This window comes from Molothrus ater, chromosome 6 (genome assembly GCF_012460135.2).
Source record: "Molothrus ater isolate BHLD 08-10-18 breed brown headed cowbird chromosome 6, BPBGC_Mater_1.1, whole genome shotgun sequence".
NCBI classification, from domain to species: Eukaryota; Metazoa; Chordata; class Aves; order Passeriformes; family Icteridae; genus Molothrus; species Molothrus ater.
The window spans coordinates 19,704,029-19,721,495 of record NC_050483.2 but is presented as its reverse complement, the minus strand read 5'-3'; the positions used below and the strand labels follow the sequence as shown (position 1 = coordinate 19,721,495).

Genomic DNA, 17,467 nt, shown 5'->3' with positions numbered 1-17,467 from the left:
TGTTTGGAACTACAGATATCTAACAATACTTTAACTGGCTATAGGCATTTCTCCTTTCATTATAACACAAGTGAAATGTGGGTTTGTGCTTCCACCAGTAAACTCCAGGGCCTTTTTAATAGATAATGCCAGAATTTAAGACATAAACATAGAACAATGCTCTACAAAGGGAAAAATGGGCACATATGAACACTGTACTCAAAAAAAATCTTTGACATTTGATCTGGAACTGCTGTTTTACTCCCTCCTTTCTGAAAGGTTGGAGAAAGAATATTTGCTGTGAACCTGACTTACACTGGTTTATTATTTTCTTGTGAGATACTGGAAGTCTCTAAGCCCTCAGACTTCGCAGGAATTCAGGACACACAGAAAGGAAAAACTAATCAAAACTTCACTGTTAGAGTGGAGAGATCAATCAAGTGGCAATAGCTAAGAAACCAAGCATCAAAGCCCTGCAGCTTCGTCTGTGACCTCAGGCAAATCCCTTAATCTGTGTGCCCTGGTTTCCCTGTACAGTCACAGGTATAGATGAGGAAAATGAATTTAAACACTAAAAGGTTGTGACTTCTATCTGTAAAGACCAAAGAAGGACCTATGATAGACAACTAACTATAGACATTAGCATTCCATTTACTTTTTGGAGGTGGGAGAGTTAAAATTATTATAGACATACAGAAGAGTTCAACACAACTCAAAATGCTCCTAATTGGAATTTTTAAAGAAGTTCACTGTGAATTCAGAATTAGTCTAATCTTTTATAAGCCCAGGATGATATTGTTTTAATAGGTAGGGACAGCATTTTCATTAAATATTTCCACTTTACAGCACTGTCTCTTAGCACCCACATTACTTTACAAAAAAAACTTTTGTAATGACTGTAATTTCAATACAAAATAGAAATGTCTGAATATGGGGAGATGTTGCTAACAAGAAGCACTCTGCACTTCTAGACAAGCTTGAAAAAAAAAAAAACTGCACCAGGACAAAGTACAATAAATATTCCTCTTAATTTATTATTTCATTACCTCTTAGAGTGGGGAAATTAGTACTTCAGTTTGGGGAACTGGGGCAATGTGGGGAATTTTCCAGCAATAGAAGAACTGAGCAAGATCATCTCTTTTAGGGGAGAAGCAGTTCTTTAATCAATGTTCACACACTTGCATTCAAAGACAGAAAACAATGATGAATACGAAGGGGGGAAGCCTACCACTGCATGTCTCTTCATCTGTGTCTACATCTTCCAAGTGTAAGTACTTGTCCACCTGCCATGAAAACCCAAATCAGAAAATAGATAATAATATATCAATTCTATTCCTTATAGTACAATCTAGAGCAAAGCAAAAATGCATTAAATTGTCTACTTCATCTTCTCCATTTCCCCCTGTGTTTTTCCAAGAAAGCATATGAGTTTTCTTTGAAATGTGTAATCCAAAGGAAGCAGTTTTAGGTATAGTCAAAGATTTACTGCCAAAATTGCCACGTAACTTAAGTGATGGAAAGGAAGCTCAAGCTGTACAGTAAGTTTCTCAGGAACTTAGTGGGAAGATGGAGAAGTAAAATATTATCATAGGAAAATGATGCATGATAAGTTACTATGCAATTTTGCAAGCTCATTTCATATGACACAAAGAGAATACATGCTGTAGGCAAACTAGAGCTTGATCCTTCTGTTTTGACACTAATGGTAAATTGATTAGGAAAAAAAAAAACCCTAAGAATTATTACATTTCTAGTATTTCACCTGGGGCTTTACTCTACTGTTTTCTCAGGCTAATGTCCCTTGAACAATCTAAACTATTTAAAACATACCCAAAGACAAGACATTTCTCATTTCAGCTACCACTCTAAATAGATGCACAGGGTGAGAATGAAAGGTTTTTCCCAGCCTATCTGCTGGGAATAGTGTTACCATGGAGGATTGACTACACACCCTGGATTTTCTTCTGTGTTTCCATGAAGTAATTAAAGATGCTCCCAGATAATTTTTTCCAACATGGTTTGAAACAGTCTCGAGACTTACATAACCTTTACACTTTAAAAGTACATACTAACATCAGAAAAAATTTTGGACTGGTCTCATTCTTCTTTCCCACAGATGGGAAATACATCAGTAAATTGCAAGTAATTTGTAAATTAATACATGAAAAATCAGTCATGTTCTGCTCATAATCCCCATTTTGAAGAAAACCTCACCTTCACTTTTTCAGACAGACTGAGATTATTTCCATCAGAGACACCAGCTGTTGAGCACTCAGTCCTCACTGCCTGTAGATAGATAGGCAGAAATACTTACATGCATGAAACAGAATCAAAATCACAACCAAAGCTCCTACTGATTTATACATAGTTCACAGAATCACAGAATAGGTAAGGTTGGAAGGCACCACTGCAGGTCACCTTGAATAAGAAGGCTCCCCTAGAACACATTACTCAGCTTTATAGATGTTGTATATAAAAACTTATAAAAAGTGAATGGAATGCTCCTGAAAATAGAACAGGTACAGGTAATTCTCTGAAAACCTACACAGGACCAGACTGAATCAAATGGAACAACAGTGCAAGTAATCATAGCATGCCTAAAAAGCAGCATTTAGAACAGTAGCACTGTTTTCAATAGCACTGTTTTCCCCATTCTCCTTTCTCAGGGCAGGCTTAAAGGTTACAGTGGTCAACTTAATGTACTATGGCCTCTTCCTGCTACTACACTGCAATTTTTCTGCTGCATTCTACTAGTATTGTATTTGTTTCTTAAACTGCTAATGTGACAAAAATGTGCAGGCATGTCTTAACCTTTTTCTTTTTTAGAAACAAAAACATACATGAAGTTTTATGGAAGTTCCATTACATAAAGGATAACAGAAGTTGTACATTGCTTTATGTGGCAGAAAGACAATTCAATGTGGCTAAAGTAAGAGACACAGAGACAAATTATACCAATGAGGAACCAATACTTCTTATGAAAAAAATGGCAAAAAAAATATTGTCATTATTATTACACAATCAACTGACAGAACATAATTGTTTTAAAAGCCTTGCTTGATTCTACTTCAAAGACGTGTCCTTGCAAGGAGGAAAGTGGCAGCTTCTGCTCTGAGGCCTGGCAGGCCCATCATTTGAAAGCACTTTAGTGTGTTACTCAATAGACACAAAAGGACCTAGTACTTCTTTTTTAATAAAATTTAATGAAGGGCAATTTTGAGATTCTTACAGACTAGATCACAGCCTAATTATTTGTTATTAAGGCAGGAAGGCAGAAGTTCTTAGCAAGTTGACTCCGATTTCCATCTCCCTCCCTTCCAGATGATGTCTGTTGTTTTCTTGTCCCTGCACATTAAATCCCTAATCCCTTATGTTTCAGAAGATCAAAAATGCCCCTGGCCTGCCTACTGTTTACTTCAGGCAGTAACTTCAGGCAGTAACATGGCAGTAACACAGCAGTAACACAGAACTCTGTTCTTCCTAAAACCTACAAGAAACAAAATGAATCTGTCCATGCTAGTGGCATCCATACTCTCAGGATTTTCTTTTCCTTTTTGCCAACCTCTACCACAAGCTGCAGTCTCCAGTGAAAGAATTACTTAGCTCATTGCAGGGTTCCTTATTTGTTAGTCAGATTATGGCAGCTCTTCAGCAGGGCAAATGCCACTGCCAAACACGATCTCTGCAGGTGCCTCTCTAAGCATTTAACACTTAGGTAGTATTTTAAATATTTGCCTCACATAGGATAAATACCACTAGCCTCTAACATTTGGACAGTGTATCTCTCCATATTTTCATCTGTTTAAATGTGGTGCTTGTCCACATGGACAAATGTTAACTCATTACCTCATTCTCATTTGGCATCCGTGGTGGAAATGACACCCACATTTCTTTGCTTCTTTCAGGTGAGCCATCCTGTTTATTTCTGTTTGGTAATTCAGAAGTAGAACATTTTTTTCTTAAGGAGTCCACTTTACTTTCCTGAATTGTCTTTCCCTCTTTCTCTGCAAGCAGAATCACACCAGATCAGATAACATAATACATTATCCAAGAAAAAGAAAAGTATGTGTTTAATTACATTTAATAGTGACTTTTTTACACATTCACTTTTCCTCTCATGAAAGCTTCCATGTATTTAAAGTATAAAATAAAACTTCAGCATAAAACCTTACCAGACTTTACCATAAAACTGAATATGCAGTTTGAACTTCAATTGCACAGAGTCCTACCTATTCCTCAATACTGAAGAATTCATTATCACAAAAGCCTATGCAAGATACAGAAAACTTCATAAAATCAACCAAGAATATAAATACCCCAAAAAGCAAGACAGTAAGGTTACACCTTACTGCATCTAGAAGCTGACTGCTGTGTGCATGGAAGTATAGATTTCCAAACCCACACTGAATAGCTGGGTTTTTTCCCTTCAACCTGGCAAAAAATAAAGAAATCACAGCCAAAATAAAAATGCAGTACTTTTTATTTTAAAAGTCCCATTATCAAATAAGGAGCAGTTATAGGTCAATCAATTAAAATGAACTTCGCACCGCATGTTCCTAATGAAAAATAAATGTTCATTTAATTAAGATTTTTGGGTTTAGTTTGAAAAATTTACTTTGCAACAATAAGAAACACTGCACTGCATTTCTAAAGCATAATTATATATTATAAGCATTGAAGTAACTCTTGTGGAGAGTTTTAATGATGCCTTTGGGGTTGCTACATTGAGCCATACAGTAAAGAATTATTAATCCCCTGGGACAGCTCTGTGCTGCAGTTACTGTGACACGCAGTAAGGGCTGCCAGCCTGGGCATAACCTGAAGTCCACACTTACAAGAGTTAGGGTTCATAGAAAGCAAACTGCAGAGCAATCTAGTAAACAGGTTTCAATGTTTATTGAAATAACAGATGGATCCCGTGAATAATTCCTAAATCCCAGGTCTCTGTAACATCTTGCTTCTCCCTGCTTCTTTTGCAAGAACTTTCCTAAAACAGTATTTGGATACAGCAGTACATATGAGCCATCACGTTTTCCAACACACTCTCTTTTTAAGCCATGGAAATGTAGCAGTATTAGACATGAAACTCTTTTAAATTCTTGACTTGTAAAATGGTCACCCACTATTTGAAGATAATTTTACTATCACCCTACTTTACACGAAGAACTAGATGGCTAGCTAAAAAAACTTCCTTCTTTTTTTTACTTTAGCAGTAAAACAGGATGGGCTTCCTGTTTTATCCTAAGAACTTGCCATTTTTATCTTAAAGACTGACAAGCCACAAAAGAATATTAATGTATTTTGGGGCAAATGTGTACTGGCAAATAATGCAGCTGAACATCTGCAGACCAGCGGAGTACCAACAGAGCCTGAGGAGCAACCCAGGGTTCTCCCTGTGCACACCAGGAGCATTTCTGTAAGAGAAGTGATAAAAAGATTCTGGAAGCCATACACTTTTCTCACCAGACCAACAGAGAGACAAAAGAAATCATCACTGGAAAGATCAGAAGCACAATTCATAGAGCCAACAGACTCAGAGTAAACATGACATTCCTGCACTAGCCCATGCTTTTCTTGCATACCACTGTGGTCATTCTTCTGGGCTATAAATCGGATCATCCTTCTCAAAAATACAGGCTCTGAGTTCTCCAGAGAAAATACCACTTTTAGCATCAAAAGACCTATGACACATAGTTGGGCAGTTATAATTAGGCACACATATGAGCTGACAAACTTGCTTTACTAGGTTATATATTTTCTGGACACCTGAGCTATTGTCACAGCTAGAAAGATTAAATTAGCTAGTAAGAAATCAAGTGCATTCAGAGTATTTATGTGCCATTTACCAACCCCAGAATACAGCTTAGAAGCACTATCCCTTTTCCTAAGAGATCAGTCATGAACTCTTAACGGAAACCTTTTTCTGGTTAAGACCATTGCAAAGTTACAGGGTTAGAGAATATTAAACAATACATTTGATGAAACATTCAGCATTGCAATGTGATACTAGATTCATGACTGCTTGTGAAGAAAAATTCAGAAGAAAAACTCTAAGCAACCCAAAGCAGTTGTTAAATGCAATTCTGTGCACAGAGCATCTACTATGCAACCATGTGCATAATGAGGCAATGCCATATAAATTAAAGGGGGGCAGGTGATTTAAACATATGTTGCCAGCCTGGAGCCCAGTCCCTCAGGACCAGTAAGAGCCAACTTCAGCTGCTCAAAGCAATTCCTGATACCTACAGCCTCCCAATGCATGCACCACATAACTGGCCCCTTTGAAGCAGTCACTGTAATAACTTAAAAAATATTATTTAAAAAGCCACACAAAAGTTGTTTTGAAGTTAAAGAAACTACAATCTGAAGACAAGCATCAGAGGTGTATTTCTTTGATAGTGTTCTGAATTTCAACCATTTCTGTTCTTACTTTTTGAAGAGAAGGGGAAGAAGGAAGGATGGCATTCAAGCCAGCAAGAGGATCACTCTGCCTTTCCCCTGACTAAGTGATAATTGACTCATTATTCACAGTCACAGCTCTCAACCTGCCAAGATCCTGTTGTAGAACACTGGCCTTCACAATATGTGATAAAAATCAAAAATAAGGGATACGAACACAACAAAATGTAGCAGAGGAAGAAAGTTGAAATGATACAAAGATTCACATATTTATTCTGCAGACAGATTCTGTCTCACTTTTTAGTCATTTCACTGTCAGTATCTTAAAAATGAAATAACAAGCCAACTTAGATCTCTAGAAAAGTACATCTCAGTCTCTCAAGAGCAGTATCCATCAAAATTGTGTGTCACTATGAGTATGGTGCAGACTTCAGAAACATGTTTCAATCAAAAAGGATATCCAACTTGACAAATTTTTTCTCTCCTGCTATCTATCCTCTATATTGCCTAAAATTCTCTTTGTCTTCCAATTTGGACAGGAATTTTTTGAAAATATCTAGTGATTACCCACATATTTCAAAGAATAATGGAGTCACTTATCACAAAACCAGAGAAGAGAGCAGCTACCTGTATTATCAGGAAAAACTTACTGTCAGTGAAATCTCTCAGATGACATAGTAGCCTCGGAAGAATGATAAAATTCTCATGGTCTGAAGCATTTCAAAGCCAGACCAGACAGAGCAATCAATAACATACTACAGAATACACTGGACAAACCAATTCAAACTAACAGGTACTTCCCACTTTTTTCAATTGGATTAATTAATTTCAAAAACAAAAACTTGTTGAGATTTAGAAACAGGCCCCTTTAGCTATAAAACAGCAACAACAACAACAAAAAACTCATACAGCAAAGCTACCATTTTAGTTCCAATTTATTTTTTTGTCCTCAAATCCTGGACTGAGGGCCAGCAGAAGGCCTACAAATTCCTTAAATCTCTTCTAAGTTATGCTTTGATGGAAAACCTGGAATTCAAATATTACAGTGACTTTCTGCAGAACTCCTGAACAAAAAAAACAAAAAAAAAATTTACTCACAGTACTATAATAACTGTCTTGAGCAGAGATAACAAATACAAATGTCATGTTCATTCACTTTCTCCATTCTTCAAACACATCAGCAAACATTTTAAAACAAGAAAAAAAGGCTGTCACTGAAATTTTTCCATAAAATACCACTTTGACATGTTCACAAGGTGGTAACAGGCTCTAGAACTACCTGTATTTAACTACTTGTAACCATGCAAACCTTTGTACAGCACTGCATTCGTTTACCCTTAATTACAAGCTGTAAGAGGAAAAGAAATTTCAAGGCTAAAAATCCAGTTTGCTGAGAAGATAATTTTTAGAACCTTTTCTTAATTTTTGTTAACTCAATCAAAGCAGCTCCCACATTTTCTGCAGTAACCCTATGAGACAGTAACCCTACCAAAATGTGTAGCCTTCCTATGCTTGTATATTGTCCTGCTGGGAATAGAACATAGTGCTGTAAAGTTACTTAGCTTAAAAAAGCTATTCTGATTTATGTTAACCAGATACCTTTCTGTTTCCATGGATTTTATGTATAAATTGCTGTATATCAGTGCAGTTTGACTGACTTTTCAATAGAAGAATTATCCCATATAGTATGTACCTGGAAGATTTCAGTACTTGAGTCCTACATGCCTGTCTAAAATTAAGAGCAATTCAGGTGTAATTCAGGCACCTAAATTTCATCATGTAGTCCTGCTTTAGGAGTCTAAGGGCTTAGGCAGTGGATGTTTTACAGATATTGTACCATATCTGCCCACACTCAGCATCTGCAGTGTCTATCCCATTACTATCCGAACTCATGTAAGATTCATTCCAATCACACTCCATCAAAATCTGCACTAATTTCAATGGCAGTGATCTCACAGTAGTACTGAGCAAACAGAACTCCTTTACAGCAAAGACCTTGCCTAAAACATTTACCTCAGTGTGGAAATTAATATTTGTAACACAAAAATTCAGCTGGTGCAGCCTTTTCCCCTAACGTCTTTGATCTTATCCTGATTAAATGACAAACAGTCAGCAGAAAGTATTGTCTAGACTTTTTTTCTTCCCTCTTCAGAAAAGGTCAGGTTTTACTATAATCAGTAACATGGGCTTATTTTTTAATTTAAATTTACCCATTTCTTAAGGAAATTCCACTGTATTATTTCCTCAGCTAGGATAACACCTATTCCGTGGACTGGGACAAGTAATTTCAGTGAGCCTAACTCTAACCTAAAAGGGTAAACTCTTAAGTCCTGATAGTTACTTTTGACTGCCATTTTTGGATACTTATTGTAGTATGTTTAAAAGTAAGTCAGGAAAGGACTTTTTTATGTGTTCCTTCAGGGGAAAGATGAATGACTGCTACTATCAAGTATATTTTCAGCTGCTCTCACAGACCTGCTCTAGCTTAATGTACAGCAATACTTCTCTAAAACCACTGAGCTCCTAATTTTCAAAAATTTAGCTGTTTTTTTATTGTATCAGTATCTCTTCCTTTGTACTTAATGGAACATACGTGTTCTGGTTTTATGTAGTGTTTATCTGTATCAATATATATGTCTCTGTTGTGCTTTTGATAGTCTCAGTGTTAGAAAAAGGGCAGTATTTCCTGTTTATTCCTCATTCACCCCATCTGATCATTTAAAAATTCATATGATTCTTTCACAGCTCAGCAGTGTTGTTGCTGGATACCTTCTCCATTTGAATACTAATGCTGTCAGTTAAATAACAAGGCAAATGTGCCCTACACCATTTCAGTAGCTTGTACAAGCAAAATCCTATTTCTTTCAAGAGATGTACAAGAACTCCAGACTCCTTTCTGAGTTTGGGTTATACTAAGCCATACTTTGAACCTTTGGAGTTTATTTTTTAAATACTTGGGTTTTTTGGTTGTTTTTTTTTTTACACTCAAAAAAAGCACAAATTTGTTTAAAGATCTCCTCAGCGCAAGGAAACTACATTAAATACATATGTTGGGAGCACTTTAAAAAGAACAGTGATGTACTTTTAAAGAATGTACTTTTAAAAGAATGTGATGTACTAATAAATCAGGGCAGGATCAATCTTGAAGTCTTTCAGTGTGCTTGCATCCTAGAAGAATTCAGCACTAATGGGCGAATAGGTACGTGCTGAAAGAAACAAGCAAATTGTACATAATTAAAAGCATCTGACCTTTTCATACAAAGTGTTCATTTCTTAACAAATAATATAAAAAAAGATGACAGCAGGTGGGAACAAAATAAAATGTCAGAAGGCCCAAGAGTTTTGAAAATGCTGGAATTTGGATATTATTGTCACAACAATAAGGCATCCCTAAAAGGCCTGACTTATTTTTTTAAGGCAAAAGCCTACTTTCTTGAAATTAGGCACTTCTATTTAATTTTATACTGAAACACTGAAAAGTACCCAATTCTACAAAGAGTTCAGCACTAAATTGGAAGTGAGGTCACTCGACTTCTGATTGTCCTGTTGAGTCACTCATCCACAGCTCTGAGCTCTGACATTATTTGCTCTGTGTCATTTCCACATGTTTCCACATGGGCTTCCTCAGCTCACTGCAATACATGAAACTAAGCCAACAGCTGCATTTAGTGCACTTTGATGCCTTTCTAGACAAGGTGATGAGGTACAGCAGAATTCACTCTGTGTTACTGCTTTTCATATTACCAGAATTCAATCACTGCCAATATGCCGCTACAGGATAGAACCTCTACCAAAGTATCAACAGCAAAATTACTAAATATTTCCCTTTCTATGTTCTAAAAAATCTCAGTTATGCAAGAGAATGAAAATATTTATTTTTTTTTAATCTGAAATACTCTTCAGAAATTCTTTAGTAATAAAGGCATCACAGGAAACAAAGCATTGCTATTAGGGAAGCACTACTGTTCAAGAGCTGTTCAAGTTTCCAGGACCTGAGTGCCCCTGTACTTATCTGGTGCTGCCACTGAGCTATTGTGCAAATGCACAAGTCATCTCCCTCCTTTCGGCCTATTTTTTTCTGTCTGTATAATTGAGATGAAGTATCTTCCAGAGCAAACACCAGGAAAACATATATCCATAAAACAGATCAGTTCTTATTATTTCAAAAATAATCTATTACGTTTGCATTTCTATGTCTGGTATTTTTTCCTATATATAGGGGCTCTGTATGGTATTTGATTTTATACTATATTGAATAAAGGCTACACAGAGATAGCTACTGAATTTATGATCAATAGAAAACTGCAAATTTTGTCTCCCAGCCAATTCTATCAAATGATCCAGCACAACACATCAATAAAAAGCTCTGAATTGACGCTATTTTTCTATTTCATGCCCTGTTTAAGTTCCCTGGGGATGACAGATTAATTTAATTTGTTTTACTGAACTGTCTAGTTGCTTTTATTGGCAAATCTACTCATAGGTTGAAATTTCTCTTGGGGTTAGCATTGTCCTACTGATCTATTTTTAAAATATAAGTGCATTCACTGTCACTTCTCATACAGTTCTCTGCTATGCTTTCTGCTGTGAAGACTGACATTTGTAAAGTGCCCCCACTGACACTTATATGGGAAGTTTAAAGTTGTTGTTTTTCCTAAATGTGGTTAATGTAAAAAGGAAGTAGACAGCTACAGTAAAAAGGACTGTGAACTGAATATCTTGCCCAGCTTTCACTGGGGAATTAAGTTAATCTGAGCACAACACAGAATATGGCCCTGGCATGCCACCTGTAAGCACAGAAGTAATCAGTAACTTCCAAACTTCCTCCACTTGACAGTTTGTTCAGCACAGAAGCATCAAAACAACAGCACTAGGGCTAAGAAGTTTCAATCCAAGCTGTGCCTTGCTTAGATGGGTCTCATGAAGTTCCCTGGACTTCAATACACTGCCAGGCAGCGGGAGGTATAGGAAATACAGCAAAATTATCAGCAGGAATGGAATTAATTTAATCCTAGTGGTCAAATGCCCAGAACCATGGAAAAAATGCAAATCTTAATTTGCATTTGGGTAAGAATTTTGTTCATGGCAGCATTTTCCTATCCAGCTGAATGACCCCTAATCCTGTATTTTTAGAAGTGGGAGAGGAATAATTTAAAATCAAGATGAAAATTTTGAAGCTTGGACCATTTGGGGGTTTTCTTCTGTATTTTTTGTACAAGGTCAAATGAGATATTTTATGCTCCAGTGAATTTCCCATTCTTCCTCTGAGTTTTAAAATATGAGCAGATGCTGCCTTCTGATTTTGACCATCATAGCTCTGCACCAGATTTAAAACACTCTCCCTAAGATTTGAAAGAGGCTTTTGTCCTCTGTGGCAATTTTTTCAAAAGTGGAGTTGGATGGATTTCCATGACTTTTTTGTCCAAAGTTTTTCTAGAAAGAGTGTAGCTTTGAACACACCACTTATTGACCACATCTGCAGAAATCTGTATCATCCACTCCTTTGTAAATTCAGCTCTTCTGACGCTCCTTCAACTGCAAAGCTTTACAGTGAGTATGAAAGATTTCATCTTCCTGGACTCATGCTGTAATTTACTAAATTACATTCCCATGGGTTCACCAGCCCTTTCGCCCATATATTCTCTTGTTAATATTATCCCTATGATAAAAAACACAATTTGGATGCTCTAAATAGGAACAATAAAGAGACTTAACTAGAATCTTGACCTAGAACCAATAAAAAAGGTTTTAAAAAATCTACTTATGGAGGAAATACTCCTATAATTTTAAAATTTTATTTATTTAAGCTATATAGGTCATGTTCTGTTGGAGCAGTATGTTTTATATGCTGAGGTCAGGGTTTCAAAAATATATTCATGTATGTTTATCCATTTTCCATCAGATTTGTAGATGTGAATAAATAGTCTCATTGTAGGATTTACTTGTCAATTAGTCTATGAACTCTCATTTTCTCACTGCACCAAACACATTTTAAAAAACAGAACCACTGGGATTTTTAGGAATACTAAAATCTGGAAGATTAAAATTCCATATCAAACACGTAGTTTTATGGTCCAGCTAAGTTATAACATATCTCTGTGCTAGTTAAACCAAACACGTATCATGAAACCAATTACACAGAATTTATAAAGACTTATTTTGACTCCAGATCTTGTTCTATGTGAACTAAGAGAGTATCTTTCCAAATAGAAGAAGGAAGAAGAGAAGTAATAAAAGGTAATATCACACATTCAGATACAATAAAAAGACAACATTCTAAAAATGTGATTTTCTTGATTAGGATATAAGCAATTCTCAAAAAGCCAAATTGAAGTCAGGAATGTAAAAGTTCATTAATCCTGTTTCCCACATTCATAAGAATGAAACTATACTCTCAGCAGAAGGTCCTAACGTGTTCACAGGGAGTCACTCCAGGCTATTTATAGCCTCAAAAGGTTCTTTTTAGCTAGGCTAGAACAGCCAAGGATGTTTGGGTCCTTCTACTCAAGGTATATTCTTTACAGCTTCACTGTGTGTAAATTTAACATATGAATAAAAATTTAAAAATCACTAGAGTTTCAGATCTTATGAGATGCTTTCAAGAATAACATAGAAACTTCAGCTGAAAATATCCTTGCAATGCCAACTGCGCACCTAGGATAAAATCACGCACAAGTGAAAATCACCTTCTGTAAATATGTTACTCTGTGAAATCAATGGGATCCAATTAGTTCTGTGTGTTTTCTGTTTCCAGTGTTATGACAGACAAAAATCTATCAGATGACAATGTATGTTTTATGCTTTAAGTAGAATTTTGCAGGTCACTAGTTTATAGTGCAAACCAGCATGTTGGGTACTTTTAAAGGAAAATGAAAGTGGGAGGAAAACAAGTTGAGCTGTTCAGTTCATACCATCATAAGAACCTGCATTTCTAAGCATTTGATTCAGGTAAAGCTCTACCTTTTATATGATTTTAGTGGCAAATGCCTGCAGTGACAGTGAAAGTAACTGAAATACACACTGAGGCTTTTTGCAAGTAGCATCATGATATGCAGCATGCTTCTATGATAGGAGCTATCCCCAGTGTATCAATCATACATAAGAAGACCAGAACCGGATTTTCAATCCTCTTATCTCATTCCCCAGTGTCTCCTTTCTCTTCTATATTTTATAGGCAGGAGAGACAGAAAGTTGGCACAAGATTATTCCTGTGGCAGCTTCAGGTCCCCCACTGATTTTTTGCTCAATGCTTGTGACTAACACTTAGTTCTGCCTGAAGGATAAGGACAGGACAGACTTCTGAGTACCAATCAATGGGGCATGCCACATGCTGTAATTGAAAAATACAGTGCTTCTGCAATAGTATGAGGACATCACTTCTAGTGCAAAGTAGTGGTAAAGAGAATTATGAGTAATATGTAGCTTGCACTTATTTTTATGGCACCTGTCTGAACATGGTTAAAAAATGTGAACCTGAGCTACAGAATTGGAATTCTGTAACTCAGCAATGCTCAAATCAAGGTTAAGCTCCACTTTTTATTTCATCTGCAGAGCATGAGATCTTTTCAGCCTAATCATCTCTCTGATGTCCTGCTGTACCTTCATCCAAGTTACTGTTAGCTTGACACAGGATGGGTCAGGTTGGAAGTGACCACAGTGGGTCACCTGGTCCAACCTTCCTGCTTAAGCAGGGTCATCCCAGAGCACCTTGCACAGGATTGTATCCAGAGAGATCTTGAGAATGTCCACTGAGGGAGACTCCACACCCTCTCTGGGCAATCTCTTCCAGTGCTCGGTCACCTGCAAAGCAAAGATGTTCTTCCTCATGTTCAGGTGGAACTCCTGTGCATCAGTTTCTGCCCATTGCCGCTTTTCCTATTGCTTGGCACCACTGAGAAAGGCCTGGCTCCATCCTCTGACACCCTCCTGTCACACATCAATAGACATTGATAAGGTCCCCTCTCATTCATCTCTCTCCAGCCTGAACAGGCCAGACTGCCTCAGCCTTTCCTCCTAACTGAGATGCTCCAGCTCCTTAATAATCTCTGTATGTAGCTCTCTGCTGGACCTGCTTCAGGAGCTCCAAATCTCTCTTGTCCTGAGGAGGCCAGAACTGGACACAGCACTCCAGATGTGCCTCACCAGGGCTGAGTAGAGGGGCAGGATCATTTCCCTTGGCCTGCTGGCACTGCTGCTCCAAATGCACCCCAGGATCCCATTGGCCTTCTTGGCCGCTGCTGCTCATGGACAGCTTGTTTTCCACCAGGACCCCCGGTCCTTCTCCACAGAGCTGCTTTCCCAGAGCTCAGCCCCCAGCCTGTGCTGCTGCAGGGGGCTGTTCCTGCCCAGGAGCAGGACCTGCACCTGCCTTTGTTGAATTGCAGAAGGTCCCTCTCTGCCCGTCTCTCCAGCCTGTCCAGGCCCTTCTGAAGGGCTGCACAGCTCTCTGGGGTATGGGCCACTCCTCCTGGCTTTGTGTCTGCAGGAACTTGCTGAGGAGGCCTCTGCCCCTTCCTCCAAGTCATTGATGAATTAGGTAAACCAGACTGGGCCCAGTATTGAACCCTGGGGGACTCCACCAGTGACAGGGCCCCAGCCAGACCCTGTGAGCTGAACATGACCCTCAGGGATCTGCCACTCAGCCAGTTCTCAACCCACCTGACTGTCCATTAATCCAGCTCACAATTCCTGAGTTTGCCTACAAGGATTTTGTGAAGGACAGTGTTGAAAGCCTAGCTGAAATCAATTTAGACAATATCCACATCCCTCCAGGTAACTGTTTCATCACAGAATGCAATCACTTTTTAGAAGGCACACACACAGGCACAGCGCAGCCATCCAGTGTCAGTAAAGCTGTAAAAGTACCCAAATTGCACACTTCTAATCTCAGGCCATCTCACACTATTAAGTACTTTCCTTAGGCTCTTCTTTTATGGAGACTTCTCAAGCAAAACAATGCAAGATGTACTTAGGAAACATCTATCTTCCAAACAGTGCATGTTCCCACCTCCTCCCTAAAGTAAGCATAAATGGCTAACCACCTGTAGAGACACAGCAGCCTGGGAAACAATCTGTAGAAAGCTGTCCTGAGGGTTCCCACTGCTGAGTGGAAAAACAAAAGCATCACAAGGATTTGCCTAAAGTCACAAAGCAGGTGAGTAAATACTACTGCTTGTCTTTTTATCTTTCCTTCTGTCTGTGGTATCTAACAGGAGATTTGGGAAATTACATACCTTTCAAAAGATATGTGAATGTATTTAGAAACTCCTCATATGACTGCTCATGGCTATTAACAAATTGATCAAGGATGCTGCGCTTTAACAGTTGTTCTCCCATGATCATCCACACCTTGAGAGTCAAACAGGTATATCTGGTTTTGTAGGCTGCTCCTGCAATAGAAAGAAAAGAGCTATATATACCTGCAGGCAGAAAACAAATCAACAGAAAAGTCCCTAGTTCACATAGATGGGCACTAGAAAGTATACTTTTTCTTCTTTCCTTGTGTAGTTCTATCTCATCAGTGGAACTTTACTCAACATTTCTCCCAAAATTCACATGGACATAGAAATTTTAAGTACAAAGGAAGAAATTATGATCATTTATGCTTGAAATGTATGACCTTGGGTAATATGGGCAACAGAAGAACCAGCTTCTCTTGGTGTTGTTCACTCCCTTAAGTTGTTCAGTCCTTCAAACCCTGCCTTCTTTGCAGAAACAGTGACACAAACAGCATGTTGTATTTAACAATCAGGACACAGCTGTACATTCAAATTTTGGATTGAATCCATCACCTTCAGGTGCACTGCTCACTGTACCATCAAAGCCACAAACTCAAATTTTGGACCACACATTAAATCCCAATGACACACATCTGTGTGTGTGTGTGTGTGTGTGTGTGTGTGTGTGTGTGTGTGTGTGTTTATGCTGAGGCAGGACACAGGACAGGGAGAGCATGCTGGAGCCAGACAGCCATACAGGAATGTGAGGATCACTCTTGAGAAGTGAACAAATGCTGAGAGCTGAAGGAAGGGAGCTCCACTCTCCTGTCACACAGCAACAGCTTTGCAGCCCACCTTCATCACTTAACCAGGCTCTACGGGTCCTGAACAGCCCTCGGTGAAGCATGCTGAAGTTGACCTTGCTCCTAACTCATAAAATCTGTGTAAATGCATTTTAACAGCTGCATGATGCTAAGCAGTCACCCATATTACTTATTTTTCATACACATAGGTCCACGCTAATAGAATCAGTTTGCACACATAAGCTGATCAAGATGCAGGAGCGCATTATACGCAAAACGCTTGATTTGCATGTGTTCCTCTGTCTCCTCTCCTGATTTACCGCAACATTAAGAGGTGGATTTTGGGAATGAAAGCTTAATTCTTCAGCAAAACTTCAATAATACTAAGGAAAGGCTGCCAACCTGATACTGAAGTTAAATAAGATTGAAAAAGAATTGTTTGGAGACCAGAAAGAAAAGAAAGCATGACTTCTAACATAAAGCTCTAATTTTGTTGCATTGCCTGCTTCCAAGGAAGACTAATGTTCTGAAGATATAAAAATACATGCACACCCACATGACTTAAGGTTTAAGTTTTCTAATGTTTTACAAAATTTACAACCATTATTAATCTCTCTGTGGACTGACAAAGCAGAATATAACTCAGCAGACTCTCGGAGTTATGGCTATTACAGGGCTTTGAGAGGCAAGCAGTGCCTTCTATTCCTCATTATGGTTATTAAAATCATTACCTGAAATAGTGCTGTGATTTGTAAGGCTATTGTAAAAGAAAAAATGTATATATCTAATCAATAAAAAGTTAATAACTTTGTTCTTCTTTGAAGTATGATGTCTAGGATCTCCAGCTCCCTTACAAACACTAACAAAATAAACTTAAAAATATTCCCTCCCAGAAGGAAGAGAAAACAAATACTATTCCAAATAACAGATTAAAAAAACGAGTCACCAGGAATTTAAATTATTTAAAAACAAGTTAGTGGACGGCTGACAGCCAAGCTTACATTAATTCACTCTAAAATGCTCTAGGAAACTAGAAAATTAATATGCATTTTGAGGGCATAATCATAT

General features: G+C 37.9%; 1 protein-coding gene across 1 annotated transcript in view; it reads right to left on the bottom strand.

The window, feature by feature from the left end:
- The window catches only part of IFTAP (intraflagellar transport associated protein), a 39,226-nt gene that overhangs the window by 12,270 nt on the left and 9,489 nt on the right, over positions 1 to 17,467 (bottom strand). Inside the window, 4 exon segments of the mRNA XM_036384965.2 lie at positions 1,208 to 1,262; positions 2,194 to 2,265; positions 3,826 to 3,983; positions 15,612 to 15,767. Coding sequence (XP_036240858.2) covers positions 1,208 to 1,262; positions 2,194 to 2,265; positions 3,826 to 3,983; positions 15,612 to 15,720 — 394 coding nt within the window. The 5' untranslated portion in view covers positions 15,721 to 15,767.